Below are 27,868 nucleotides of genomic sequence, written 5' to 3'. Positions count from 1 at the left end.
AAATGATATATGTTTCAATTTTTCATACATGTGTATATAAATGATGTGTCTCCATTATGAGGAAATAAGTTGCGGCAATAAATAACTAATGCACTTAATCAGTTGTCAATCCAATTATTTTAGTTCTTGGTAGAAAATTTTTGAATATACCTAATTTCATATAATAAGATACAAAAGAACAAGTGGAGATATGACATCATCAGCCCACCTAATGAATATCATAAAGACATGCCTAGAACTGTTTCACCGGAATTATGCAAATCTTTAAAATTCAATAACTTCGTTATTTGTTATCCGATTTTGATCAAATTTTCAGCATTTTGCTTTGTGAATTTCGCTCTATTTATTGAAATATGAATATTTTCTGCCCGGAGTATCCCTTTAAAGTCAATTTCTGATGATGTCAATGGTGATGGCAGTGGTGATGGTACTGGTGTGCTGATAAATAATGAGCTCGCTGTGGATTATCCTATAGACCTATATCATCAGACGTAATCAGGCTTTTCTCGGAGCATAATATATTTTCATTAATATCTCGCCATTCATAGCATGCGAAAATTATATCTGAAAGATAATCACAAACATTTAAAATAGTTGCCTTATTTCACTTTATATTTTATACTTTTTCATGTATGTATTCATTTATTATTATTGTCATAATAATTCATTTTCAATTTTTTTATTTATTTATTTATTCATCTATATTATATCATTTTACTTTCGTCTATTTTTTGTTTTTATTTATCATTTATTAATTTATAATTATTATCATTATTTCTATTTTTTGGGGGGTGGGGGCTCGCTTGCATCACCCGCTCGCATTTTTCCATCTCATAACGCCACTGTACTATTAAATACACACACTAGCCCGCATGCCCTCTAAAACTCTTTAACCCTTTTTCAACATACGCACACTCACATCCATACACAAACACCCTCACCCACACACAACTATCCCCTCTTACCCTTTCCACACAACACGCCTACACACTTAAATTTAATTTTGTAGTGGAATTCGAGGACCATTTTTTACAGAATAATATGTCACTTTATAACCGAGGACCTCTGTGTTGTTATAAATCTCGTTGTCCAACACAATTATTTTTTTTTTACTTCACAACCGAGGACAACTTATGTCATTACGAATCGAAGACCATTAAGAAATGTGGCTCTATATGCAACATCATTTAATTTAGGACCTTTGCAACATCATTGGTTTGCTGTGGTTCCTCGGTTAAAATGTGAAGTTTTTGTGCATGTCCTCGTTTTCCACTGTGGGTAACACGTCGCAGGTACACAAGCAGAAATACATGAATCTTCACACTGAAGAATGCAAATACAAGGAACAAGTCAAGCTTATATGGAAGGGCATTTATTATTATGGCAAATTCACCATTTTATCAAATCATGGACATTTTACCACGATGGGGTCGTCAGTACACGCACGTGATCTTCCAAAAAAGAAGGACAGGGCACTTTTAATACAAAAATAAAGATTCGAAATCTGAGAGAAGAGGAAGCTTGCTACCTCGTTGGTTGGAATGGACTCCGGTGGGTGGATGATGGCAGGATAAACTTTCAGTTTGGTTTCTCATTAGGATGAAGGGGTGGTATGATGTCGAGAAGTGTTTAGGCCTTTCCTGTAGTTTATAAAGATAAAAATAGAAATACACGATTTACATGCGTCCTTTAGCAAGCTCTGACCATTAACTCGAAATGAAAAATAATATGATATATAATATGCTTATGATAAAGATGAGTAATATCTAGATTTGTGAAGTTTGTAAATTATGTGAGCTGTATATGCCTTTAGAAACATTCCATTTTATATCACTAACTGGTGATTATAGTTTTGTCATTATTTTGAATATTCTTCAGGAAATCAGAATTGACTTATCATATAGGTTGTTTTTTTTATTGAAAAGGAATAATTGAAAAAAAGTGCATTTAAATTTTTTTATAGATTTTTTTAGCGAATTGTTATAACTAAATGACACTTATATGTCTATGTTCATTGTGTTCTAAGTACCACATTACTTTCACAAGAGGGGGACACAAATTTAAAGATTTCAAGTACAGTGAGAAAAAATATTCACCTGGAAAAAAGTTATTTGTACCATAATCTCTTTTTAAAAATTAATCTAGTCCTTTGAAACAGGTTTTGAGAATGGTAAAAAGACAGAAAAAGCAACTACGCCAACTACGACGATGGCCTTAATTAGTTTGTCACATTACAGACCGATAGTCCAAATCAGTGGCGGATCCAGGGGGGACATCTGCCCCCCCTTGAGAGTCATAGCCAATATTTTTAATGTTATTACGTTGTTCATTCACAAGTGTGCCCCCCCCCCCCCATTTAAGAGTGACAGCAAATATTTTAAATAGGAATATGGCGTTCATGCACAAGTTAGGACTTTTTTTTTTGCTTGTCAAATTTTGCGTGGGACTTTATGACCTTCATTTTTTTAAGTGAAAACATTTTCTTTTTCCCCCTTTTTTTACTTGTCAAATTTTGCAGGGAAAATGTGCCCCCCCCCTTTTAGAAAATCCTGGATCCGCCCCTCATCATGCTGATTGCGATTAAAAATTAGGTTTTCTTACATCATACTTACGATCGGATGAATTCTTTGGATGTTTTTAAGATTACTGACCCTTGCCATTACAGAAGACAACCTTCCTGGTCTTCTTATTACACCAACAGCTGTTCTGACCCTTCATACAGACTGAAAGGACAAGAGAAAAGAACGGAGAAATGTTATATTACATTTAACTTAGCTAAACAAACAATAACTGTAAAAGTGACCAGCTAAAAAGGCGTAATCGTTGTTTTTTTTTATTCTATTTTTTTATTGAATTGGCTTCCCGGTGATGTCCACATAAAAAAATAATAATTCGATAGTTTCTTGTGATATTTTAGTATTTAGGGTCTTTGAGTGTAATGATCTTGATGAAGTATTTTCTGCACGTTTCGAACCATTAAAAGATATTTTGTCAAGAAATGCACTTTAAGGTTCGGTATGCCGGGAGTCAATTATACCAAGAAAAAAATATACCACTGTTTGGTCATGGACAATACATCGGCTTAAAATAATAATTTGACCAGTGAAAAGTTTAAAAAAATATTGCAGTGTTAATCGTCGAAAGAACGGGATTTAGGTTTTCTGAAAAAGTGTACATCGTGAGGAAAAATCTGAACAAGCCAGGAATATATTGTAATGAAATGAATTTAATTTTCAAGCATTTCTTTCCTCCTGATTTCCGCAGAAAGTTAAGAACCACGATGTGGTAAAACCTGAAGATAGATTATGGTTCAAAATTATAGCTAAGATGAATGAAGCATTTCTAATTAAAAGGAAAACTGTTTATTTTTTTTTTGATAATATAAGGGATATTTAGTTCTAAAATAATTTGGTAACAATATAATCATGCATGCTCATCAGTTATGCCATTAAACTGCTTTTAGAAAATGTCAAAATCTCTCTTATTTTCTTATGTTACTATTTATAATTATTATTATTGGTATCATTATGATAATCATTATTTCATTTACTCGTTTATTAAACGATTTACCGTTTTATGGGATGGGGTAGCAAAATGCGTTTTTAGTTACTAAGAAGGGCGTATATAAGATTTATTTCTTCACAGGGAAAATCTTTTTTTTTTTACTTTAGTATTCTTATTTAGAAATTTGAACTGGTGCTCACAGTCATGGTAGAAATTTAATCATATTTGTATCGTTGAATTAACTCATTAATTTTGCCCTTTTTAAACATACTGCTGAAATTCTAATCATTTTTTTCTTCATTTCTTCGTTTATTACTAAAATATTTCTAGACATAGCTATAATTTTAACTTGAATAAATTTGATATTATTTCGTATTGTGGTTTACAATAAGTACCTGTCCAGCTTTTGATAACTCTTTTCAAAAATCTATATTAATAATAATAATAATAATAAACAGTTCTTGTATAGCGCATATCACAATTATGAATAATGTCTCTATGCGCTTCCAAAGGACTTGGATATTAATATAGTTATGGTCATTCCTGTATTGACTGCCTCCCTTAATACATAAAAGTCCATAAAAATGATAAAGATGGTAAAACGGTTTAAAGCGAGAAACGCATTCTACAGCTAGGTATATAGAGTTCACGAAATTTGCCCTCATCATGCTTCTGATCGACAGGAAGTGATTTTGCCATTGAGAATTGCTGACTAGAGGCTTTATTAAACGGGCTGGTACTTACATCTGTACTTGTTCATCATGCTTCCCCTCTTCTCAAAGGAGAGCATCTCATCAAGAGCTTCTTCATCTTCGAAGTCGAAGTCGGCGACGACAGCCACGATGAGGACGGCAGCGAGAACGAGGAAGAGAGCCTTGGCCATGGTGATTGATTCTGTTGTAAATAAAAAGGGAAATAATCGAGGAAGTAATACTTTGAAGGTAAAAAAATTGAATGAATAACAGTTGTTCTACAAACGAATTATTAACCCCCCCCCCCACACACACACACACACACGGGGCGGATTAAAAACAAATGGGGGATATTGTTCCGAATTTCTGACAAGAAAAAAAAATCTTCACTCCAGAATGAAAATTATTTGTATGATGCACCACTTCGATCGAGAGTTTTCATCATGCTGATATTTCTTAAAATATTTATCGGTTGACCAATTAATTAATTGCACAGGTTACACCTTTTCTGCGATCCTACTTTATTTCTCCCAAAATTGAAATTTCTCACCCTGATTCAGAATAACATTGAATAAAAGTCCCAGAATTTAACTCCGTCAATCCATTCTCTTACGACAGCAGGGTTTTACGACGCTATTGCGATTGTAAACCGATTTCACTCCGGATTCCTCAAAATAAGTCCTTAATTCTTTGAAAGCCAAAATATAATTTTTTATCATATCTTGGATTATCGAAACAAGTGTTGTACATTGCGAATTGTCAGAAGATACTTCATCGTAGTTAGGTCGTAGATTGTTCGTTCAGGAAAGTTCATGAGATTAATTGCAGGTCTACTTACCGGTTACGGTGACTGGAAGACACTTCTCAAATTAGATGCTTCAAAATTGCAGACAATGCCATCTCTCTTGCTTCCAACATCCATTTATACCATTTCCAACCTTCGCTTTCTAGACGTCTCAATTAGCCATCCATTTATGCACAGGTCGTCAACTGCCGCAGACATCTAATACCCTTGACAGAGCTACGTGAATCGTCGACCGTGGCCATCTCAGGGTTAATTTGACGAAATGGTAATTAAGATGCATCTGCTAAACAGGCTAATACACAAGGGTGAGATTGAAACGTAGAAGGGGTGCCATTCTAAAATGGACTCATAATAAAGAGTGCAACGGATCAGTGGTCACGTGACATTTCAATCTGACGAATCAATTTTCATCATGTTACTCCCGTGAACAGGGACCATGAAATTGTTATTTTTACGCTCGTTGCATGTCTTTATTTTGTGCTTACAGTGCATAGAAAACTGTTCCTCTGACGCAAATTGGTTTAAAACAACGCAAAAAGGGAGCACATTGTTCGTAATGAATAAGGACATGTTCAAGTCTATTCCTGCTGGCTTTCTGGATGCCATTCATAATTATGATTAAAATAACATTTCCTTTTAGGGTGCATTCTGATTAACTAGTATGTTAGTTTCAGATTACACCTCACTATGACTGAAGTAAAGTTGAGGAAACCAAACGAGAGATTCACTCATCTAACATATCAAAATGAACGAAAGTGACGCAGTAATGCTTGTCCATATTCAAGATATTGTATGGTTACTTTCAAAGTTAAAGAATTAGTTCACTCTTCTTACGCAATTGTGCGTTTTTCAATATCCGAAATAAAACAAAATCCTATAAGACTAACCATATAGAAATAGATATATAAGTTGATTTCTGATCTGTGTTTGATAAGTAAATAATAAATACAATGTTTCATTATATGGCATTATGCTATACTTTCACTATTTAAAATTTCAAAACGTTATTACTCTATGTATATAGATGTATATATGTATATTTCTTTCAATTAAATGGAAATCTAAGAAAAATGTATTGATGTATTACTGGTGTATTCGATGTACTGTTTTAAATAATTTTTATGTTATCATTGTATATATTGTAAAACAAAATGTTCATGTTAAGTGAATGAAGTTTGTTAATAAATTAACTGATTTTTGTATGAATTTATGTTTACAAAAGATGTAGAAATTTGTGAAATAGAAGAGAATAAATGTTTATTTGAATTGAAAAAGTGTGCTTTTGAATACCAGTATAACCTAACATAATTCGTGGGTTTCCATCTGTTAATACATGACATTGTAATAGAAGTTCTGCTACCATACGTCTTAACATAAACAAGCTTAGTAGGGTAAATTTTTTATAATGACAAGGGCTAGGGCTAATGACAATGACACGACTAGACCATCAATGATCTTTAATGATAATGGCTCAAGTTTATTACTGTACTGATCCTTTATTTTGTAAACTGAAAACACTGAAAGTTACTGATATTCATAAAAAGCAAATTGTAATTTTTACGTATCATCTAAATAAACATGAGTTACCTTTATCATTTCACGACAATTTTACTTTGAATATATAGACATTCATAGCTATCCCATGCACTAGATATTCTTTTGCTTTTCATTTATTCACTCCCAGGAGCGCATTAGCACATAAATCAATAAAATATGTTGGACCTAACATTTGGAATTCTTTACCTTTAAATATCCGTATTTGTAAAAATATTTTATCATTCAAGAAGAATATGAAGGATTTATATCTATCCAAATACTGATAAATGATATTTCTCTAAATTACTCTCAATATTGAGGTGCATGATGATTGTTTATGTTATTTTTTTTTAAATGTGAATGATGTCTATATCCTAATATGCTATAGGGTAATTATTTTAGTTATAATTTTAATTTAATTTTTGTTCTGGTTTTCATTAATGCTTATTTCGAGCCATGTTTAAATTCAACGAATAACTTACACACGATGTTATAATGTATAAGGGACTCTGCACTTCAAACATGTTTATGTTTATGCTTAGTTCCTATTGTGTACTATTATTACCAATGTAACATTATATTCTGTCAATTTATTTCTTGCAATGCATGGTGAAAAATAAAACAAACAAACAAACTTACTTTACCGATAAAATCAATTTTATTTGAATAAATATGGGTTTTCCATAGATTAAAGTAGTCAATTTTAATGCATTTGTAATAAAATTATGATAATACTTTGATAATACAGTCATAATTTGATTATATTCTAGGAAAACACTTAGGTCACATCCTTTGGGCAATACGTATGTTGCTTTACGAGTAGCCTTATGAAAGAGCCCCCTATATAGCGTCAATAGTATATCTGCACCCATGGCCATGAATGATGAACAAAATCTAACCACAGGCCTTTAACCGCACATCTTCGATGTCATCCTCTGACCATGGACATGATGGAGCTGTGTTAATAGCTCCATGCTCTGACTGTCATAGAATCGTTTCAAAGCAATCAGAACCCCTTTCTGTGAAAATCAAAACTTGAGCTGAGATTTTTTTTTATAAGAGACTCCCTTGTTTTCTGTTACGATCACTTAAAATCCGATATATTGCATAGGTGGCAACCCTAATGATTTTGTAATAATGAAGGTGGCGGGGGTGCATACGCAAAGGTGATATTTTTTTAATTTAGATCTAGAGAAAGACTAAACTTGGGTGATTTCTAGTTTGCTTGGACTACATTTCTAAAATCTTTAATCTCTATTTTTTCTCTCTTCTCCTTTTTCTTTTTTTCAAATTATTTCGGTTTTTTTTTTCGATTCATCATTGGCGGAGGTCATCTTTTGAACTATCTTGCGTAGTTAACCGTAGGTTGTATGGCATATTGAGTGTCAAACTCGAATGATATTTCAAAGAAGATTTTTATTTTCAATTATTATTTTCACTCCCTTTATTTCAGCAATTAATTAAACATATACGAGCAACAAATGTCCGATGTTTGTTATCATCCGCTAAACGTCCAATGTTTATCCTCTCTGCATCCTCTGGGCATCCTCGCGACTCACATCCACTGCAGCTGAACAACGGAAAAAGAGAGGAAAGATCAGAAACATGGAACTCTATATAAATCGTTAGTAGCAATGAATATATATATATAAGGATGTAGCGTAACCCCTTTGGAGTTGGCATCCACTTCCATCCGTTTTCATCCGCTAGGTTTCCGATGAACATCCGTTTAACATCCACGCTACATCCTACCTGCGGCCGTTCTTTCCATTTATGTTTTCACAATTTTGTTACCAAAATTTATCAATTTCTCATGTTTCTGGAGGGGATGAAAATGGATGGAGCCACCCTCGAAATTTTGCTCGTCCACTGTGTCTTTTATGAATACGTTTTGTGTCCATCGGCCAGTGGGACCAGGCCGTTACATACCCATCGTGGTTACAAAAAGGTCTAAGAAGGCCAGTTTTTCACTGGAGTCAGAAAATAAAACATTTCAGCCAGCTCTTCCCTCGCTCGAATTCTTCGATTGGTGAAATATGAAGCCTTTTCATTAGTATAAAAGCAATCCTTATCATTTCCCTTTTCAGGCCAGTAAATTAAAAACTTCAGCTTGCGCTTTGCACTCGCGCTAAACGAATCTTCTTCACCATGTTTACGATTACCAAACTGCTCTGATTGTTTGATTTTCATGTCCAAATACAAGTCCGAAAAATTTGAGCTCGATCGCGTTCGCAATATTTATTTAGACCTTATGAGATATGTTTGTAAGAACAAAACTAAGATGTACTTAAAACTTAGGTCTTTAGTTAGGACTACGAGTAAAAAAAAGAAAACAATAAAAATCAGCTTTAAGGGGCGAATAGGGGAACATAAATTATGGATGAAAGTAATTTTCTGGCACACCCCGCCCCTTGGCAGAAGTTTATGTTTTTTAAAGCCAAAGAAAAGTGTCGACGGTCACATAAAATATTCAAATATCCGTTGTTCGAAGAAATATGTTAATAAAACTTCAAATTTCAAAAATCGTTCACTTGCTACGCTCGCTCGCGGAATAGATAAAGCCGAAATGTACGTTTTAGCAATCAGAAAATTACTTTAAAAAGCTTTTGCTCAACAAATTATTACTAAACACACAGCTACTTCAGAAACTTCCCAGAAAGGAACGTAATTCGATTGTGAAAATATCTTTTACAACCCAAATACTCATTTTGACATACATGTACAAGTGTCCTTTGTTTGCTTTGCCCCCAAACAAAAATCTTTCCCCCCCCCCCTCCTCCTGTACGAGAAGTAATGCTAATGTTCATAAAAAGAAAAACAAGAAGCACAGCGGTATTTGACGAAATCACTCGGGTTTTTTATTTTGGGCGATTTTTTTTATTTCGATGCAATTTTTTTTCTAACGGTGTCTTCAATGGGACAGATAAAATAAAATGGGACAAATAAAATGAAATTGAAATTCCCATATGCGGACATGCCTGCATGCCTGGCCCCATGGCGGGACCCTGCCGCGGTCGGACCGTCGTGCATCGGTAGCATAGAAGCAAGCTAACGTTAGTCGAGCCGAGGTAGATCCTAACGTTACAGTGCTGGCTGCTTCACCTATGAATCAATTCGAGAGCGAGAGCATAAACAATGCAATGTAAAACATGAATAACAAATAATACTGAGTAATTTTTATTACCCGTCACTCTCTGAAGCCATGTCGTCTGTTTTCTGTATGTTTCCAATCCGGGTTTAATCTAGACTTGCTTTCAGTACGGTATGATAATTAGCATTTTCGTGAAATAATTAGCAAGAGTGAGGACGATAATAAGACCTGTATTAAGACTGGAAACGAAAGGGATTCATATATCATATACGAATTATGATATACTGGAATTTTGGTCTGATAATTCTGTCTGATTTGAATTTTTTCGTGCGAGAATCATACCCCAAACGATTTTTTTTCCTCAGGAAGAAGAGAATACCGTAGACCTTAGAAGTTCGTGTGTTTGTGACCAATAACTTCAGTTTAGTATACATCACGATCAAAATCGAGTGCAGAGAGAGAAGTACATGTTGGAGTAAATGGCAGATAACGATGTGGGATGTACACAAAATTCAACAAAAATTAGGTCAAATATGTGGAATGTGATCATGTTAAAACAGTAGTCAAAATTCGCTTGTTATGTTAAAACAGTAGTCTAGTACATTTTTTTAAGGCACTTGCCGGCTTAAAACGAAACACGAATTTCAATTTCATTTTATTTTCCCAGCGTGTTTGTCCCATGCATTGAAGACACCGTTAGAAAAAAATCGCATTGAAATCCAAACAAATCCAAAACCCGAGTGATTTTGCACGCGAACGCGACCCGACAGATTAGCATAAGCCGTTGGCATGTTGGGCAGTCAACCCTGTCCAACAGCTAGCTCAACATGAAGTCAAAACGAGAATAGTTTCACACCCCATCGGAGTGTTTCGTTCCATCCTGTTGGGCACAAATCTGTTTAACATGTTCATTCTGTTCTTTTTAATCACTTAAAAATTTAATCCCACCTAGTAAGTGGAAGTATTTTAAGAAAGAGAAAATCCTTTCACTACAAGCTAGAGTCACAGTCACATCAAAGAGACTGAGCTGTATGTCGTTGATTGTAACGGAATAGATTAGATCTGGCTGGAATCGGCTTCGCCGTGTTGACCATTGTGTAAGTTCTGATTAAAAAATCTCTCTCATGTTAATGAGAAAGAGGGATTCTACGTCAACATTAATCGAATGAGATATATATAAAAACAATCATTAAAAATGAGAATGAGCCCTCTTTATTACCTGGCATGATTCATTGCGCCATGTTTGTAGTGGGTAAAAGTTTGTTTTTGCAGACATTTCTTATTCACACTCATATGCAACAATATGGACTTTTTGCAACCACAACGGGGACGTTGAGACCTTTTCACAATTGATGGTGCGACTGCTAGCAGCCGTGGCGATTGTGTGCAACATATATTGTGACCAAATGATCGCAAGAGCGATTGCGAAAGCCCCTTTGGATCTTCTGTTCGTGAGCAAAATTCTACTTGCTACTACGATAACAGCGACACGGTCGATTCACAACCGTCATGAGCCAAATGGCCGTCTGGCGTATAGAGCGCCTCTACACTGTGGAAGCAACAGCCAATCAGCGCGCCTGGAGATATATTCTTATATTCTTACACTTTGTACAGGGAAACTATACCCAAATATGAATTCTTGATTTTCCAATTTCCCAACATTTTCATCAATATATGGCTATAATGGATTCAAGGTTTTAAAATTAATAGAATTTGGTAATCAGCACCACTTATTTTCTAACAATGTAAGAATCATATCTACCCCCTAATTTGGGTGTAAATGATACATTAAGTAATACATTAACATAATGCTGTTCCGACATTCACTCCTGTCTTAATATCTCTTAGGGCCATACACGGTTAGAGACAGGATTGTAATAGAGTTTTTGATTCAGAATAATGCAAAGATAAGGATTAGGTCCTATTGAGTTTTGGAGGGTTGGCTTTAGGTTTGCCTTAACGTGCAGATTTCCCATCAGAGCAATTGTCGCCTGAGCAAATGTCATGGAACCTGTCTATTCCCATCTCTTGGCTTCCTAATTGGACAAGAATCAATGTCTTGAAATACACTTTGTTCTATTTTATTGATGTTACGGGGTCACATGTCTCTGTTTCCTTCTACAACCAGACAACCGAAGCAGTGTCCTCTTGAACCAATGTCAGAATTAATTAGAATGTCCACTGGCAGAAAGTCATACCTTCGTGCTTTCATTATTAACTTGTCTCGCTAATTTTGACCTTAATCAGAGATTTAACTGTAATGCATGACGTCGAAGATGGCGATGCGTATCGCGGTGGTGTGTGCAAGTATTTTTATGAAAAGTTTTTTTTTTATAAAGTCTTCACGGTCGGATGGTATACCTGCAAAACAAGCTTCTCCTGATTATTAAAAGAAGTTAAGAATATCATTGTATCAATGACGTCATTCTATTAGTCCCCGCCCTCAAGAAATGAATTTAAGAACTGAGGGGTTAGGTGACAGGAGTGAACGAGTAGATCACAAAAACGCCACTACCCTCATAAAGTACTCAAAGACTGTGGGTTTAGGCGGCCAGATATACCAAACAGATACACCTGGCGTTATTTTAGACCACAGAAAATTTTATAATTTTCATTTAGAAAAGAACGTGAAGATAAGAATCCGGAATGCAGAAAAACCATAGTAAAGCGAATACAATTATTCTGAGGTAAAACGAGTAACAATACTAGCAATAAAATATCTATGGACTAATTTTCAAGAACTCCAAAATAAAACCAGAAAAGCTGGGAATAATGACAGGTAAACCGTTGGGTATATTCGTATCTTGAGGGCTGATTTTGAAATTTCAAATGATTTAAATTCAAATCTTTAAAATAAAATCCAAAAGGTTAAAATCTATATGTAATTTCCGGCGTGCTCTATTTACAGCCACTCTTAAACCAATTCTGGTCATTGAGGTTTATATAAGAGTTTATGGATTCAACGAGTACATAAGTTGAAATATCAATATATACAATTAATATTTCCTATTGGTTGTATGTTTTGTACATGACCTGCTATAGATGTACAGTTACACTCAGTCGGACAATATTGCTTGCATCATTTTATGTAATGTCAGTCAACATTATATATTATATCGAATTATATCCCAAGACGAGTAGGTTGTTAGATTTACCATACCCCCCCCCCCCCCAAACTAGGTTAACTTTTATCCTTGTGACCAATCCATAATTTCATGAATTTACGACCTCTTGTGTGGATTTCGCAATTTTATATATCATTCATTACTTCCCCTATCATCTTCTCACTTTGTGTCCCTCTTCCCCTCTGCATAATATAGTGAGTGTGAGGGTGTGTGTGGGGTGTGTGAGGGGGAGTGGGAGTGGGGATGTGCGCGTGGCTGAGCTTGTCTGTGCCCGTAAGGGAGGATGGGTGTGTGTTATGGATTTGAATTAAGAAAATATCTCATGTTATTTATGAAATGTTCAAATTAAGAAAGAAAATCCTATGTAAATTATGTCTCTCTAATAGTGTTCATAATTGGCTCAAGAGTCATCTGGGTGAAGAAATGAGTTGGCATGACGGCGAAATGGGTGGAATTGTTTTAACCTAAAAGATAATGATTTCTAAGTGGAGCAGCCGTGGTGTATATAGTGGTTCTGACTCTCGCCCTGTAAACAGAGGTTGGTCGTGTGTTCGAATCCCACCGCGGTCTGGCGTCCTTTGGCAAGGCGTTAATCCACACTTCATTGAAGCTTGTCCAGTACTGTGTGTGCCTCACGGGCGACTGACTGGAATACTCCCAGGGAGTGGAAGATGTGCACACATTGTGTGCGGGAATGACTGATTGAATCCGATGACCGGGGTAATAATATATCTGTAAAGCGCTTAGACACGTCGCGACGATGTATTAAGCGCTATGTAAAAGCGGATTATTATTAAATAAATTCATGTAGAATGTTTATCAGTAACGCCCATAATCTTATAATTTTCATCTGACTTAATATAACAGTCACCACAATGTCTGACTTTCAAACCTTCTGCCAGCATGGCATGTTAATCATGTTAATAAAAACTACATAATCACCATATGGCAATGATCACGCCCATGAATCATTAGTGTGCCTATGCCTGCAATTTAAGAAACGTATCCAGCCTATCAGCATATTCATACCTTACATTTCCGGATTATTGATTAAATAATAGAAAAAGTACATCAATTAAAAATAATTATCAAGCAGCAAAATTTATCGACAAAGTCCGCTTTTACGTTTACCTGAGTGATTTTTCAAACAAATAAAATACATTGGTGTAGGCCCTATATTAAATACGTTACAAAACTAAACAAACAGTCAAGGAGCATGGTATTTTTTATATTTATTTGTTTGAAAAATTTCTCTGATTTACATTTTGTTTAGGTTCATTTTCTTGTGTTTCGATTTCATCAATAGTAAACGTCTTTTTACATGGAATTTCATGAAGTGTAAATTCCCAAAATATAGTTCGGGTTCCATATTAATGCAATTGAGGTGTTAATGCTTCCCTCACAAATTTTATGAGTCATAAGATAATAAGGCTACTGTACTTTAGAAGTTCGCAAGTACATCCCACCCGCTACATCTTGGAATATGGATGACTTACTAACAGAGGGACCCCGCGTCTGTCATTGGTGGGGTGAGCTTTTCTCGCGCATGCTCAGCTCGTTACTAACTCCTTCCTTCACTGATTTCGAGCGTTGGTGCACGGGAGCCCGCGTCTGCCATTGGCTGGTTGAGTTTTCTTGCGCATGCTCAGCTCCTCGATGTTCCTTTATACTTCACCGACTCAGATAGTTGTTAGACTGATATTAAGCAATGTTGGTAACGCGGGAAGAAGCGATGTCCGGTACATACCATCTGTATCTAAACGTTCTGCACATTTTTGTTCAATAACCCGTGATGAGACAGGTAATAGGATTGGTGCAAAATAAAGACAACCTACAGTTTTGTAGGAAAAAATATGAATTTTGTTAGGGTTAAGCATCTGCAATATTATTTTCATAATCATCATCATGATTATCGTACAATCTGTTCTGATCAGTACTACTACTTTTACTACCCCTGCTGCTGTTCAGCAGCTATACTACTTCTTATAATCATTATTGTACATGTATATACAGTGCTTCCAAGAACCCTCCCCCCCCCCCAAAAAAAAAAAAAAATGTATAATAATAATTTATCAATCAAGTATAATGACACTTTATTCGAGTGAGTAAAAACAATTTAAAGATAAATGAACGTAATTGCAGAAAAAACACTGATTTAATGAGAAAGTCTGTAACACTAACGTTATTTGTCACTACTAAACCATCGTAGATCTAAATATGGCACAGTTGCATTAATCAAACTTTGTGAAAGCATGAAACCTCAATCTCCCCAACAAATTAAGCACATGTTGGGCAGTGTATTGTTATTGCTTGAAAAAAAAGAACCGATAATTTTGTTCCTTTTTGTTTTTGCTAATTTATTCCAGAATCCTTTTGCACATATATATATAACATATATATATATTATTTCTTTGTGCAGACAGACTGTTAAATATTCGTTTGATTATATTCTTTGAAAACTTGTATTTGAAATCGTTATTATAAACTGGTATTACTAGTATCTAAAAAGAAAGGAAATCGAAAGCTCATTAGGAACAGCGCCTTATTATTCCAACTTTTTCCTTTGATTAAACTATTATACCAAAGAGCAAATATTGATAGAATAAGGCATTTTACTTTCTTTTTTAAATTTAGATACTGCCCGCCTAATGATTCTTAGTATCATTTTTGTTTAGTATCATGTTTTATTCAGTGATGCGTATTAAAATAAGGTATAATATGCCACACGAAATGAGACATTCTGAATCATGTTAATTAGATTTCATAGGATTTAGAAGATTTAGATTATATTTAGTAGAGTTAAAGGCTTTCACAAAATAATAAATTATTACAAGTCACCATTTGGCTTTCGAGCAAACCACAATAAAATTCAGGCAATATTGAAATAAGCCGATACATTATCCAAAGCTTTGATCACCAGCAACATAGTATCGTAACATTCCTGTAAATTTTTAAGACTTTCGATATCATAAACAAAATATTCTTTTGAATAAATAAGATGGTACTCTGCTGTGCTGTGGAAGCCCCTGCAATGGTGCACAATTCATTATAAAACATAAAGTGACATGCACAAATTAATAAATCAGCATTAATTGTGGCGTTCCACAGGGTAACATCCTTGGTTCCCTGTTATTCATCGTGTATAGAATAGACTGTTCGACGTTTTATCTTTCTTGCCATTCGCAATCAACTCAATTACGCATCTTTAAATAATACAATTAGATCTTTAATAGAATGGGCAAAAGCTATCGAGCTATCACAAAAGCCATAAGGCAAAAATACCTTCCAAAATGTATCTGGAAATCAACAACAACAAATAAAAATGGTTCTCGCCATTCACGATGAATCAAAATGGAACATACACATTTAAATATATTCAAAACTGTTTCATAAAAAATATTTGAATATTGAGTAAACCTAAACATTTTCCAAAATCTAAACTTTGTACTTGGTATTTGTCATTAATGTTAAACTGCACGATTTTTGTTGTATATGTTATCGTATCATGTACATTCCATTTTAAGTGTAAAGCTCATAAAACATCAACTTAAGAAACTGTTAATGAGACAAAATCTTGAACACTTAATATGGAGGGAAAGGATTATGTAGATACGTCTGAATATGGTATTAACGATTCCTATACCTTTTTTTTTTTTTGGGGGGGGGGCTTTCTTTCGAAAAGTATTGCATCCGATCCAGCAAAGGTTACGCTTCTGATGCTTGTTTCTTTTCGGTCCTGGGTGTGTATGGCGATATACTTGAGTGTCAGCAGGGCTAGCAAACTGGTCACACAAACTTACCATGTTTACCCGACCTATGTATTTAAATTAGTTCCGCCCTGTTATTTCCTTTGCATCTGCTGTATGGTTATTCTATGATATCTTTGGCGTCTTCGCCGTCAAAACTGACAGGTCTTCACACAGCACGAGAGGTTTAAACACGATGGCATTATTAACTTTTTTTCAAAAATCTATAGGCCCCACGCTTGAACAGTTTATGGGGTCACAGCCCTTTCAGTCTTTTGCATGCATTGTTTTAATGCATAATTTATGAACACCTTTAACTAAATCCTGAAGTTCTTAACCTAAATAACCAGCTTTTATCACGCATCAACACTTTGGGGCAATAGTCTTTCGTCCTCAAATCTGTATAAATAGATGAAAGTCTGCAGTGATATAGACATCATCCCAGAAACATCTGATCCATCCACATCGCCTCTCCTGGTGAGTATACAGTATTCGAAGCTCTTGGAATGTGTTTCTATAATGGCACTGTCACATTTCCCCTACGGCGAGTCGAAACAGCAGTCCTATTCATTTTCATTCAAACCACCTATAGCTGGTACGAACAATGTTAAAACCGCCGTTTTCGACTCGTCGTTCGACAACCGAAGAGAAAATGTGACTGCGCCAAAACTCCACAGACCACTGAATTTCTTATTTTTCATGTACTCTTAAAAGAATGAATGATCCCCGCCTCGGAGGGAGTGAATATAGTCAACTGAATTAGGAGTGACTTTCACTTATATATTGAGTCAATTTCATCCTTTTAACAAGTGAAATTTGTGTGAAGCCTTCGTTCTTCTAAAGAAGCATCCTAAACTAAGCATGAAACTTGTTTCAAAAATCAGTTATGAATTTGACAATCGAGTCACTGATTATTTTATCTACGAGAATTGTGAATGGGGATGAATCTGTAGCCTCGTTCAGACGTGGGTTCCTAATTGGAGTAAAAATATATTATAGACGGATCAAAATTCCAATGATATTTATCTTAACACGACCAAGGGTAGGCTGTTTTGGTCCGTAACGCCGGAAGAATGGTCGGAGGAAGCCCAGATGGAGAAAAGGTTGGAGTAGTACCAGTGTGAACAGAGTTACTTGGACCTTCCTACTACGAAGATACTCCTGGTTCTTTCCAGGAGTATGTCACGTACTACCACGACGAGCCAGTCGGCATGGTCGGAGTAAATTGCCCTTGCGGACAAAACTCGGAGTATGACCTTACGACCTCGCGCATGGGGTCAAATTGACATGTTGGCATTTTGCGTAGTACTTGTGTGCAGTGCAGTTCGAAGTCTATAGAAAGTTCGGTTGTGTAATACTAATAAGAATGGAGAAGAAAATTGTTGACGGAAAGAAACAGAGGGCGAATTGGGGAAAACGGGATACCAATACGGTGAGAGCCTGAAACCACTTCTGGAAGTTACTATTGACCCCCATCCTCCCTACCACCCCCCCCCCCCCTCGCTATGGCTCGTGCGAGGTCGTGGCAAGATTACTTCGACTAGGAACCCAGGTCTGAACGAGTTGATCGGCAGAAGGTCACAGTAAGTCTGTCCAGACGGGCACTACTCCGACCTTACCTCCGACATGTGCTTCCTCCGACCCTCCCTCCGACCTTACTCCGACCAAAACAGCCCTACATCTGAACGAGGGTAGAGACGCTTAACGTTAATTCGGTTTTAAGGCTTTTGGGTTTTAGGTAAAATGGATTTTAGGGGAGAAATCAATCAAGTTGAATTTAGATACCAAACCGGTTTAACCCACAGTCTTTTTCAAGTTTAAAAAGCAGTTACCAAAATCTAAAAAGGAAGAAATAATGACTCTGCATTGTGCGTTAGAGTGAATCGTATTGTTTTGCTTTTCCTCTTCTCTCAGCAATAAAGACCGACATCAAAATGGCCAAGGCTCTATTCTTTGTTCTCGCCGCTATCCTCATCGTGGCTACCCTCGCTGACGAGATGGAGGAGTATGAGAACACCCTGGAGGACTACTTCATGGCTGAGAAGAGGGGAAGGAATCTGAAGAAGTACAAGAGTAAGTAATAAGACATCTTCCAGAAAAGAAAAAAAAAATTGTGATTGAGGGAAATAGAGATAAAACTGAGGATGTTGTATCAAAACCCTATGTGAGACGAAATAAAGAAACCGAGTGTATTATTTTTCAATTAAAGTATAAACAAATTGAATTTAAACTTAAATAATTACATTTTAAGGGCATAATTTGGTTAAGTACGTTGAAATACACAACAATCCAAAGGATATCTTGTGATGTGAAACGTTGTTGTAACATTTGTCCCCCGTCAGGATCGTTACCCCACCCCCACCCCCACCCCCCCCCCCAAAAAAAAAAATTGAAAACGGGAAAAATGTATAGTTAATGCTGTCATAAGCATCTTACTCAACAAACATGCTCAAGCTGTAAAGTGCTTCGAAACATCATTCTCACTCATCAAATTTTGAAAAAATGTCTCTGTTAGCACAATTCTGTCTAGTCACGTTATAAAATTCAAAATTTTGCTCGCGCTTCGCCCTCGCAGTGGTTGTTCATTGGGATGGATAAATTATATAATTAATAGGATAACATGGGGATTAAAGTTCATTGTTCAAGTCAATGTACACATATTATTCTTCTTGTGATTTGAGCTTTCATTATTTATTTTAGCGAGATACACATACTGCATGTTTCATAATTACAAAAATGTGATGGTGATTGAAAATTTTGTTTAGTTCGATAACCTTCCTGATCATGGTTTAAAAAGATTGCTTATTATCTCTGGATATTGAAAATTTTCAGCTCGCGCTTCGTTCTCACATTATTTATTTGGTGGGATATCATCTTCATGAGTCACTACAAGCAGTCCTTAACGAGTCCTTTTTCAGGTCTGTAGGGTCTTTAAATTTAAAAAAGTTAGCTTGAGCTTTGCGTTCGATTTTGTGAAACTGACCAAAAAAATTTTATCTAAAATAAATCACAAGCAACCAACCCACTGAATGCAAATTTGACTGCCAGTCAACTTTTGTTTGAAATACTGGAGTAAATGTATTGGTCTCTATTCAATATATTGCCAAATCATTGGATAGGGTATAATTATGATATAATCGAAATTGATCGTGCTTTCTATCTCTCTACTTCTGTCTTTGTACCCCCCCCCCCCCTGCAGGTTGCATGGCATTCGGCCAACAGTGTTACTGCTCTAGGAAGACTAAGAATGTTGTCTTCTGCAACGGTGAGATTATATTGGCATTAATTGAATTAATCAATTTATAATTTCTGTTCTAAATTCTGTCGAAGACATCTTTCAATGTTTTCACTATTTTAATACAATTCTGAAAATTCCTGCTGAATAGTCTGTCCTTGAAGCAAATATCTAAAAGAAAGAATATGAAAACTAATACAGATATGTATCATCAAGTAAAAGAAGGACATAAATCATAGATTCCAGTCGTGACGACATACAGAATCCAAAACCAGTACGTGCCAATTATTCCTTTCGAAATTGCCGAGTAAAAACAAAATATCCGTAATTCTATAACATCTGGTAGATGGGTACTTCCAGAGCAATTAGAGCACACGAACCTCCGTGCATTTATCTATCGTGGATTTTTTTTCAGGGTATTATTGTTTCAGTCTGTTTCTAAGGAGATTCAAAAGGGTTTAGTCTTGGAGAATTTGGGTCAAAACATTTTTGACGCAATGTTAATGTACATGAAACCATTTCATTGAAACAGGCGCTGGAGATGGTGCTGGCATCTAAACAATCCACATGAAACATCAGACATGACCAACCTTGAATTGACTACTAATCTCCTGCCCTGACAACGAATTGCTTTTGACCTGTCTTCAGATCATCAACCAGTCTTCTTCGTAGAGAAGGACACCATTCTTAGGAATTGTTTTTTGTTTGTCTTGCCACTCACAGAAATATGGACTATGCTATGTATATAGAATGGCCGTGAAATATTACATTGCTATGTCCACAATATCGATCAGCAAAATTCATGAATAAAATGACAATTATTCTTGCCAACTTTTACTGTTTGTACAATTATTTTAGTTTGTCAATCGTGACATCAGGATGAAGGGGGGGGGGGGCAAACAGACAGAGGTAAATAGACAGCAATAGAGATGGTGACAGAGAAGGAGGGAAATGTGTTTGTGTGTGAGAGGGAGTGTTTACTGGTGCATGTGTTAGATGCGCACAGTGTGCATGTTTATAGTGTGTGAGGGAGGGTGAAAGTGTGAGTGTGTACCCTGCCCGGTGGAAACCGAAGAAAATGACATGAATGAGACTATCTACTACGAGTAAAATAACAAAACAAAGCGCAATAATAAATAAAGGTATCACTCATTTACACAATAATGGGTTTAATTAATAAGATAACCCCGACGATAAAAAGAGAAAAATATTAGTGGAGGTTTGAAGAAACCCCATCAAAGAATAGGGAGAACTATGATTTTCTTCAAAATTGTTTATTTGTGACGTCATATGCGAGCATGATGAAACATGTTGAATGAAAATAACATTCTTACAATTAGAGTATAAGAGGGTATCTTTTTTTTTGCTCAAATAATAATCACAGGAATTTCAATCTGGTTTTAGAAATAATAAATGGAATGAAACGTGTAAATCGCTTCCAACGGTTCACACGTACGGTTGTTACCAACCGTAACAACAAGATATTTGGAAAGCACTTCATGATGTTTATCATTTACTTTAACAAACATTCGGTTTTAATTGGTTGCAGAGCATTGAATGACAAATCATCAGAGATTTATATATACAGTGCGTATCAAAAAAAAGTTTACACTTAGAAAAAATCCTGTAAAATTATATATTTGTAAAATCCTGAAGATTTTTCCACATTTTAAAATTGGTACAGATCCATTTAAGTAAATGATGATGTAACTGTCGAAAAATATTTCCGCTTGAGTGAGCACCACTGACTTTTGAAAAGTTAGTGAAAAATGGCGTAGATCTTTGAAATAGTTATGCAAATAAAAGTAAACCTTAATCATGACGAACACGTGGAATTTTGCTAGTAAAATTGATTTGAAGATATCTTATACTTTTTTTAACTTGTTTCCTTGCCCAAAACACTTCGAAGAGTGCATTGCGCCCCACCCAACTCCCCCACACACCGAGGCCATCGTGACGATATTTGCTTTACACTGAGCTGTGATTTACATGAAATGGCTTAGGCTTGATTTTCATTTTGTTAATCATTGTCAAGCTTGGGAAAAGTGTGGAGAAACAAGTATTAAACGAAAATTGAAATGTAAACCCTCTTTAAATGATAAAAACTTAGTGAAAAAATTCTGGAGATGTCTGATATAAACTTTTGTTCAGATTCAGTTATGTCCTCAGATCCAGCTGGCAAAAAAAGGGTAAAGATGTGCTTACTAAGTGTTGAAATTTCAATTTGGTTGTCAAAATTGTTACAAAATGCTTGAATGTATCCGTTTTATTTCGATTGACTAAAAAGCAAAGGAAATGTAGGAGAAATGTTTCGCAGGGTGAGTTTGATATCGCCATTTGCCCTTGACACAGCGTGAAAAACTAGCATTTCTGCGCAAACAGATTTATGCGAGCTTTACACAAATGGACAGTGCTCACTCAAGTGTAACATTCTGTCAAAACTTTTACTTTTGTTGGATAGATGAGACCCAAACCCAAGATTATATGTGAAAAAATACCCTCATGTTGTATATTTTTTAATTCCCAGGGCGTTTTCAAAGTGTAAACTTTTTTTGATACGCACTGTATATATATAAAATCCTGAAACATCCATGGTGTGATATTCCGTATTAACTCGAACACTAACAACTTTACTGCCCGTTTATCAACAGTGTTTAGGACATAAACTACAAGGTTCAACATAGTATTGACCAGTTGGCATAATATATATCACGGTTTTATTAAAGATGAGTGCAATCTCTCTCGGCAAATATGGGCAAAGTACTAACATTATACTTCTCCAAATTGAAAGAAAGGGTTTGGGGTTCCAACCTGTAACGATTTGATGAAAAGCTCGGACATTTTTCTTTTTTTAAATCTTAATGCAGTTAGTCCCTAATGCCCCTAATGAAAATATTATTTTGTGATATACATGTAGTTCAATGCAGGTACAACGAAATTGATGAATCTTAATATAAACCATCATAATAAAGTTTCATGAAGTACTAGTCATTGTTTATTTTATTATAATTGTATTCGTCAACTGTAGAAAATGTTTTGAATGGTTGTGATTTAAATTCGATTGTGTTGATGAAATAAATATAAGGATATGATTATAAATATACCATTGTTTAATATGAACTACCTATTCACCGCTACATGGCTTTCCGTCATGGGCTGGATGCTGTCCTGTCTGTCGACACGAAATAATCTATCAGAACATTATTCTTACCCAGAATTGTATTTTGTTATCATTTCAACTTTTATAACATTAAGACAGTCATAACGACAGCCGGTGTAGAAGCATTGCCGCAAGTCGTGTTAGCTCCATGGTGGAAGCCTTATGTCATAGTAAAGGTGCACATAGGTGAAGACAGATTTTGACCTCGATGTTCTTCGGAAAAACTTTAATCCTACCAGGATAATTTCGATCATCGCCTTTACATTAGATAATTACTATTTAGAGTTTTAGCCACCATATGTGGAGGAGACGTTTACACATTGACATTCAATTCAGACAATACACTCTCTTGACTTTAATTAGTTTAATGTCTACCCTTTCGGTCTGGAACGTAATTACAAGTTGTGATTGATGAAAGAAAGAAAAAAAGAATAATCTTTAAAAACAATCTTAGGGATGGACCGTCTTGAAATTTAGTATAAATTGAGAACGTTGGAGATGAGATATCATCTTCCTTCCTGATCGCAGATATATCAAGTCTTCTGTTATTTGTCAGGTAAGCTGTTAAATTTTTTAATTTTTCGGAATATACTATCTTATGCATGGGACCATCACACCAGAAAGTTTTGGCCAGCATACCGACGCGACGTGTGTTGGCTGTGGCAAGTCGTTTTCTTATTACCATTATTTGATTCCAATAATTCCATTTTTTTTAACAACTTAAGTTTCTTCATATGATTAACTTGAACCCAATACTTGATATTAAGAAGTGGGATTAAATGAGAAAACGGCAGGTCACACTACAATCCGTCGGTGTGAGAGCCCATTTATCAGGTTCAAATTATATGGTTTTATATGAATCAATTACACAGGAAGTAATACTTGAGGTAAAATCCGCAGCACTTCGATGGGACAATCATAATGCGGATTTTGTCTTCAACAGTAGATTCGGATTCTTTATTCATAAATAAACGGTAAATAATAAGAGATTTGGACTGAGTGAAATGTCCTGTTAATCAGTGAAAAGTACAATAAAATGTTTATTACTGTGCATTTAATCGTATTCCCCAGGCGATTATCAAACAAACTATGTCGATTTTTGATTAATGACAGCCATTTAAGACCCCATTTTTTAAGCCATCTTGGAGTTTTGGACAAAAGACTTTTCTTGTTACTTGTTCAAATGCACTACTTAACCATTAAATCCGCCATTGAATAAAACCAAAATTAAAGATACTAAAATAAGTAATAAATGAATTGTGAATTGTTAAGGCTATGGCAGCCACTTTGCCGGACGCCATCTTCGATTTTCAGATACACAGGAGTGCTTATGTTCACTCTTATACCTGTATCAGTAGAATTTTTTGCCCCCTAATCAATGGAATATGCACAGAAAAGGGATGTCTAGGGTGGATAAAGAATCGACTATGTTAATTTTCAGTGAATGGCGGTCATTTTTGACACCATCTTAAAAATAAGCAATTGCCCGGTTGCAGACTTTGGTAGAATGTTAGTATGTTATTCCTGAAACCGAATAGTACCAACAATAGTTCTCAAACCTTTTTGTTGCAATATTTTTGGGGTCAGAATAGAACCAAAAAAGTGTAGAATGGCGGCCATTTTGCTTTTGCCAATTTGATGACTTTAACATCAAATTTAAGGTTGGCAAACAGCGCCCTCAAATAATTATGCTAAAACACTTCTTTTTTCAGCATTAACACGATTTGCCTAAGGCAGTCTACTTTTCTCAATATGGACCTGACTATTAATATAAGCCCTCTAATTTTCCTATTGAAGGGTGGCATTGGACAACCATAATATCGGAACAATAATTACAATTTGAAAATTCAAAATTTATCTCATTATGACCCTCATCAAACATGCAGATATAATCTGAAAGAATCAATCAACCACAATGGCCAAGGCTCTGTTCTTCGTTCTTGCTTGCGCCCTCATCGTCGCCGCCCTCGCCGACTACGAAATGAACGACGATACCCTTGAGTTCTTTGAGACCGAGAAGAGGGGTATGGGAAGGAACCTCAAGAAGTACAAGTGTAAGTATTTCTCAGTATCTCATCAGTATTGATCAAATTTGCAATTTTCCTGCTTCGGGTCAGATGATGATCTACATAGATATGCAATATCTCATAGTTTATACACCATAAGCAATGGTTAGTAGAAATATAAATTAAAATCCCTTATCATGACCGCTTATATGCTCGAAAAATCAGCTTGATCTAAGGGTAGAGTTTATCTTTTTATTTTTTAAATTCATCTGAGAGATGTCCCATGCACTTGTGAGAAATTCTTCCTTTGATGTTACTAACATAATGTACACGAAATAGCTAAGTGATCCTGTACGAGTCAGTCCAACTAATTATGACTAAAATGATAATATTGATGTGAAGATCATATTTTATGATCATCGGTATGAAATCTTAATACCGATACACCAAAGCTTGAGAAGGGTGCCTTCCCAGGGAGTTTGTAAGTAAATAAATGTTCTGAAATGCATTTTTTTCATAAAATCGTTCCCTTATGGATTTACCATCTATATTTGCATCATATACTGTACTTTGGAATTTATTTAGGACGGCATACCCCATCAAATTTCACATCCGTCGGTTCGCTCCCTCCCTTGATTTTCTTTTTTATTGGGGGTATCCTTTAAAATTGTAAATATTTTCCCTCTAGGATAAATATTCTGCGTTTGACCACACTTATCTCGATCGAAAGAATCGCGACAGAGAAATTGATAACGAATAAATCAATGAAAACAAATATCTAAAACAATCTCATATCAAAATGATACAAGAGCGCTCTAACACTCTAAAAAAAATTCAGAATCCAAATGGGAAGATTTTGAAATCAAACAATATATCAGATATTTATTTTATTATAATATCCCTGTATATACATATCCTCTTTTTTCAGACTGTCAACAGTACAACATGGACTGCTGGTGTAACAGGCGCAACGACAAGGTCGTCTTCTGTAACGGTATGTAACTATTTGAATAAAATATGACAACCAATCACTCAATCATGAAGATAGTAGTTTCGATTTTTGCTATGTAATTACTATGTATATTATGTTAATGAATTACTGCATTATGTGTATATTGTGGATGAAGCTTTAATAATATGATTTTTTTTATCCAGAAAGCATATGAAACATAAGTACGAAAGAAATCCATGATAGTTAGGAGAAAATAAACAAAAACTAAACGATTTTTGTGCGTGTGTCCAATGGTGAGCTTGGTTAGTTACTAATTCATTTTGAGCACTCTAAAATTCTGATATAAAAAGAAGGACTCCTCTATACATGTATAGAGATATGCAAATATTTCCCATGTTTAACTCAATTTGGGCCAAGAGGCGGAATTGGGTCGTTCGTTTGTTCATGTATCCAATACCCACATCCTTTCTGAGGATTTACGTACCTTACTTAATCTGTTAACTTATCAATATGTTTTTGTTGACTCATTGAATTAATCACCACCTTGATCACAAACGACGAGATTCTAAGACTTTTAAGAGATATTGCATTGCAAATTCCAACTTTAAAAAGTAGTGCCGGTATGCTCATACGCTTAATTCGATTCGAAGATTGGTATAATCGATACAATTCGCAGCGAGACTACATGAAATGTAATTCATCCTTTTACTTTACTTAACCTAAACTCTTTTTCTACCAGGAGCCGGAGACGGAAACGGAATCTAAAGGCTTAACCACGGTAAACTGACTTTAACGATATTACTTCTATTTAATGGTAGAACTATCGATTCTTATTTAGAGATTTAGCATTATGCTTCACACTTTATAGTGCATGGTATGATAAAATGTAATGAAAACCTTAGTCAAATTTAATCAGGTCAGTCTAAAGACTGATCTCAATAGAATTATAATCCAAATATTCTCAAATAAATACCTTACATGTACTGTATATATAATTAACACCATAGCATACCAGCTAACATAGCGACATTATCATATAATTTAAAGAAAAAGAGGAAGAACAAAACATCCACCTTTTCCGTATGCCTATGTAGGATTAACAACTTAAGTTCCGTTATTTACATTCAGGTAAATTCTATACCACATTGTACATTCATCTCTTACTCGTGTCATTGTTTTACACAGATACTCGATTCCGATAATTTGACATCAGGTATACCTCCGATACTTCAAACTGCATCCCTTCTCCAACGACGTCAACTTCATCACTCCACTCTTACGTCAACTTAATTTATGATACAGAGAAATGTTTCAAGAAGACACTCCATAAATAACTCTATTTTCTCAAATTCTTGTTAATACTCAATAAATGCATTTTTAAATACATTGATTCCGGCTATCATCAGACTTCTTTCTACGATATATTCAAAACACAATTTCCCTATATTTAACTGATTCCGATGGTGATGTTTGATAAAGCTGTTCCTTATAAGTGATGTTCATGTACGACCGATGACATGTTCTTGTGCAAATTGTGATAATTCCACTCCCCCTCTCTCTCGGCGTGTGCTTGCACTGGGTGTGTGAGAGTGTGTATGTGTAACAGGGTGCGAGGGTGTGTGTGTGGCTTAAGTGTACGTAAGCGTGAGTATGCAAATGAGGGTGTGTGTAATGGTGTGTTTGTGTGTGTTTGAAATCACGGGAAAATAAAAAAATGAGAGGGAAGAGAAATAAAAAGTGTGGGGGTGTGATTATAATAATAGGCAAGCGTTTCTAAGGATGTGTGCAAGAACCACAGAGAGAAATCGTGCTCGTCAGTGAATATTGTTTAAGAATACATGAGAAAACTTGTTTCTCATGATTTTCCCATTGTAAATAGAAAAAGGAATGATTATCTGTAATACCAACAAATGTTTTATCAACATCCCCCAAGATATTATATTGGTTAATATGACCATTGGTAATAGAAAAATATGCTTGGTAAATGTATACGTACCTACAGAAAAGAAAGAAAAA

General features: G+C 35.3%; 1 protein-coding gene and 1 long non-coding RNA gene across 2 annotated transcripts; one reads left to right on the top strand and one right to left on the bottom strand.

The window, feature by feature from the left end:
* Nucleotides 1-1,356: 1,356 nt before the first annotated feature.
* On the bottom strand, nucleotides 1,357-5,174 carry LOC129271614 (uncharacterized). The gene is made up of 4 exons (XR_010295107.1): nucleotides 5,035-5,174; nucleotides 4,249-4,398; nucleotides 2,613-2,723; nucleotides 1,357-1,640 (listed from the first exon to the last, which is right to left on the bottom strand). It is a non-coding gene; the product is annotated as an uncharacterized LOC129271614 (long non-coding RNA).
* Nucleotides 5,175-23,190: 18,016 nt separating this feature from the next.
* Nucleotides 23,191-27,238, top strand: LOC129271613 (uncharacterized). The gene is made up of 5 exons (XM_054908918.2): nucleotides 23,191-23,450; nucleotides 24,781-24,948; nucleotides 25,829-25,894; nucleotides 26,592-26,630; nucleotides 27,038-27,238. Exons 2-4 carry the CDS (start codon nucleotides 24,810-24,812, stop codon nucleotides 26,615-26,617), a joined length of 231 nt encoding a protein of 76 aa, XP_054764893.1. The 5' UTR covers nucleotides 23,191-23,450; nucleotides 24,781-24,809; the 3' UTR covers nucleotides 26,618-26,630; nucleotides 27,038-27,238.
* Nucleotides 27,239-27,868: the final 630 nt, after the last annotated feature.

Source organism: Lytechinus pictus, chromosome 11 (assembly GCF_037042905.1).
Source record: "Lytechinus pictus isolate F3 Inbred chromosome 11, Lp3.0, whole genome shotgun sequence".
Classification (NCBI taxonomy): Eukaryota; Metazoa; Echinodermata; class Echinoidea; order Temnopleuroida; family Toxopneustidae; genus Lytechinus; species Lytechinus pictus.
The sequence above is the reverse complement of the archived record's forward strand: the minus strand, read 5'-3'. Positions and strand labels throughout refer to the sequence as shown.

Excerpts from the sequence above, each read along its gene's own strand:
- LOC129271613 (XM_054908918.2), top strand. The coding sequence starts at position 24,810 with ATGGCCAAGGCTCTGTTCTTCGTTCTTGCTTGCGCCCTCATCGTCGCC. Across the intron at positions 24,949-25,828 it reads GAACCTCAAGAAGTACAAGT|ACTGTCAACAGTACAACATG; the intron begins GTAAGTATTTCT and ends CTCTTTTTTCAG. Across the intron at positions 25,895-26,591 it reads CAAGGTCGTCTTCTGTAACG|GAGCCGGAGACGGAAACGGA; the intron begins GTATGTAACTAT and ends TTTTTCTACCAG.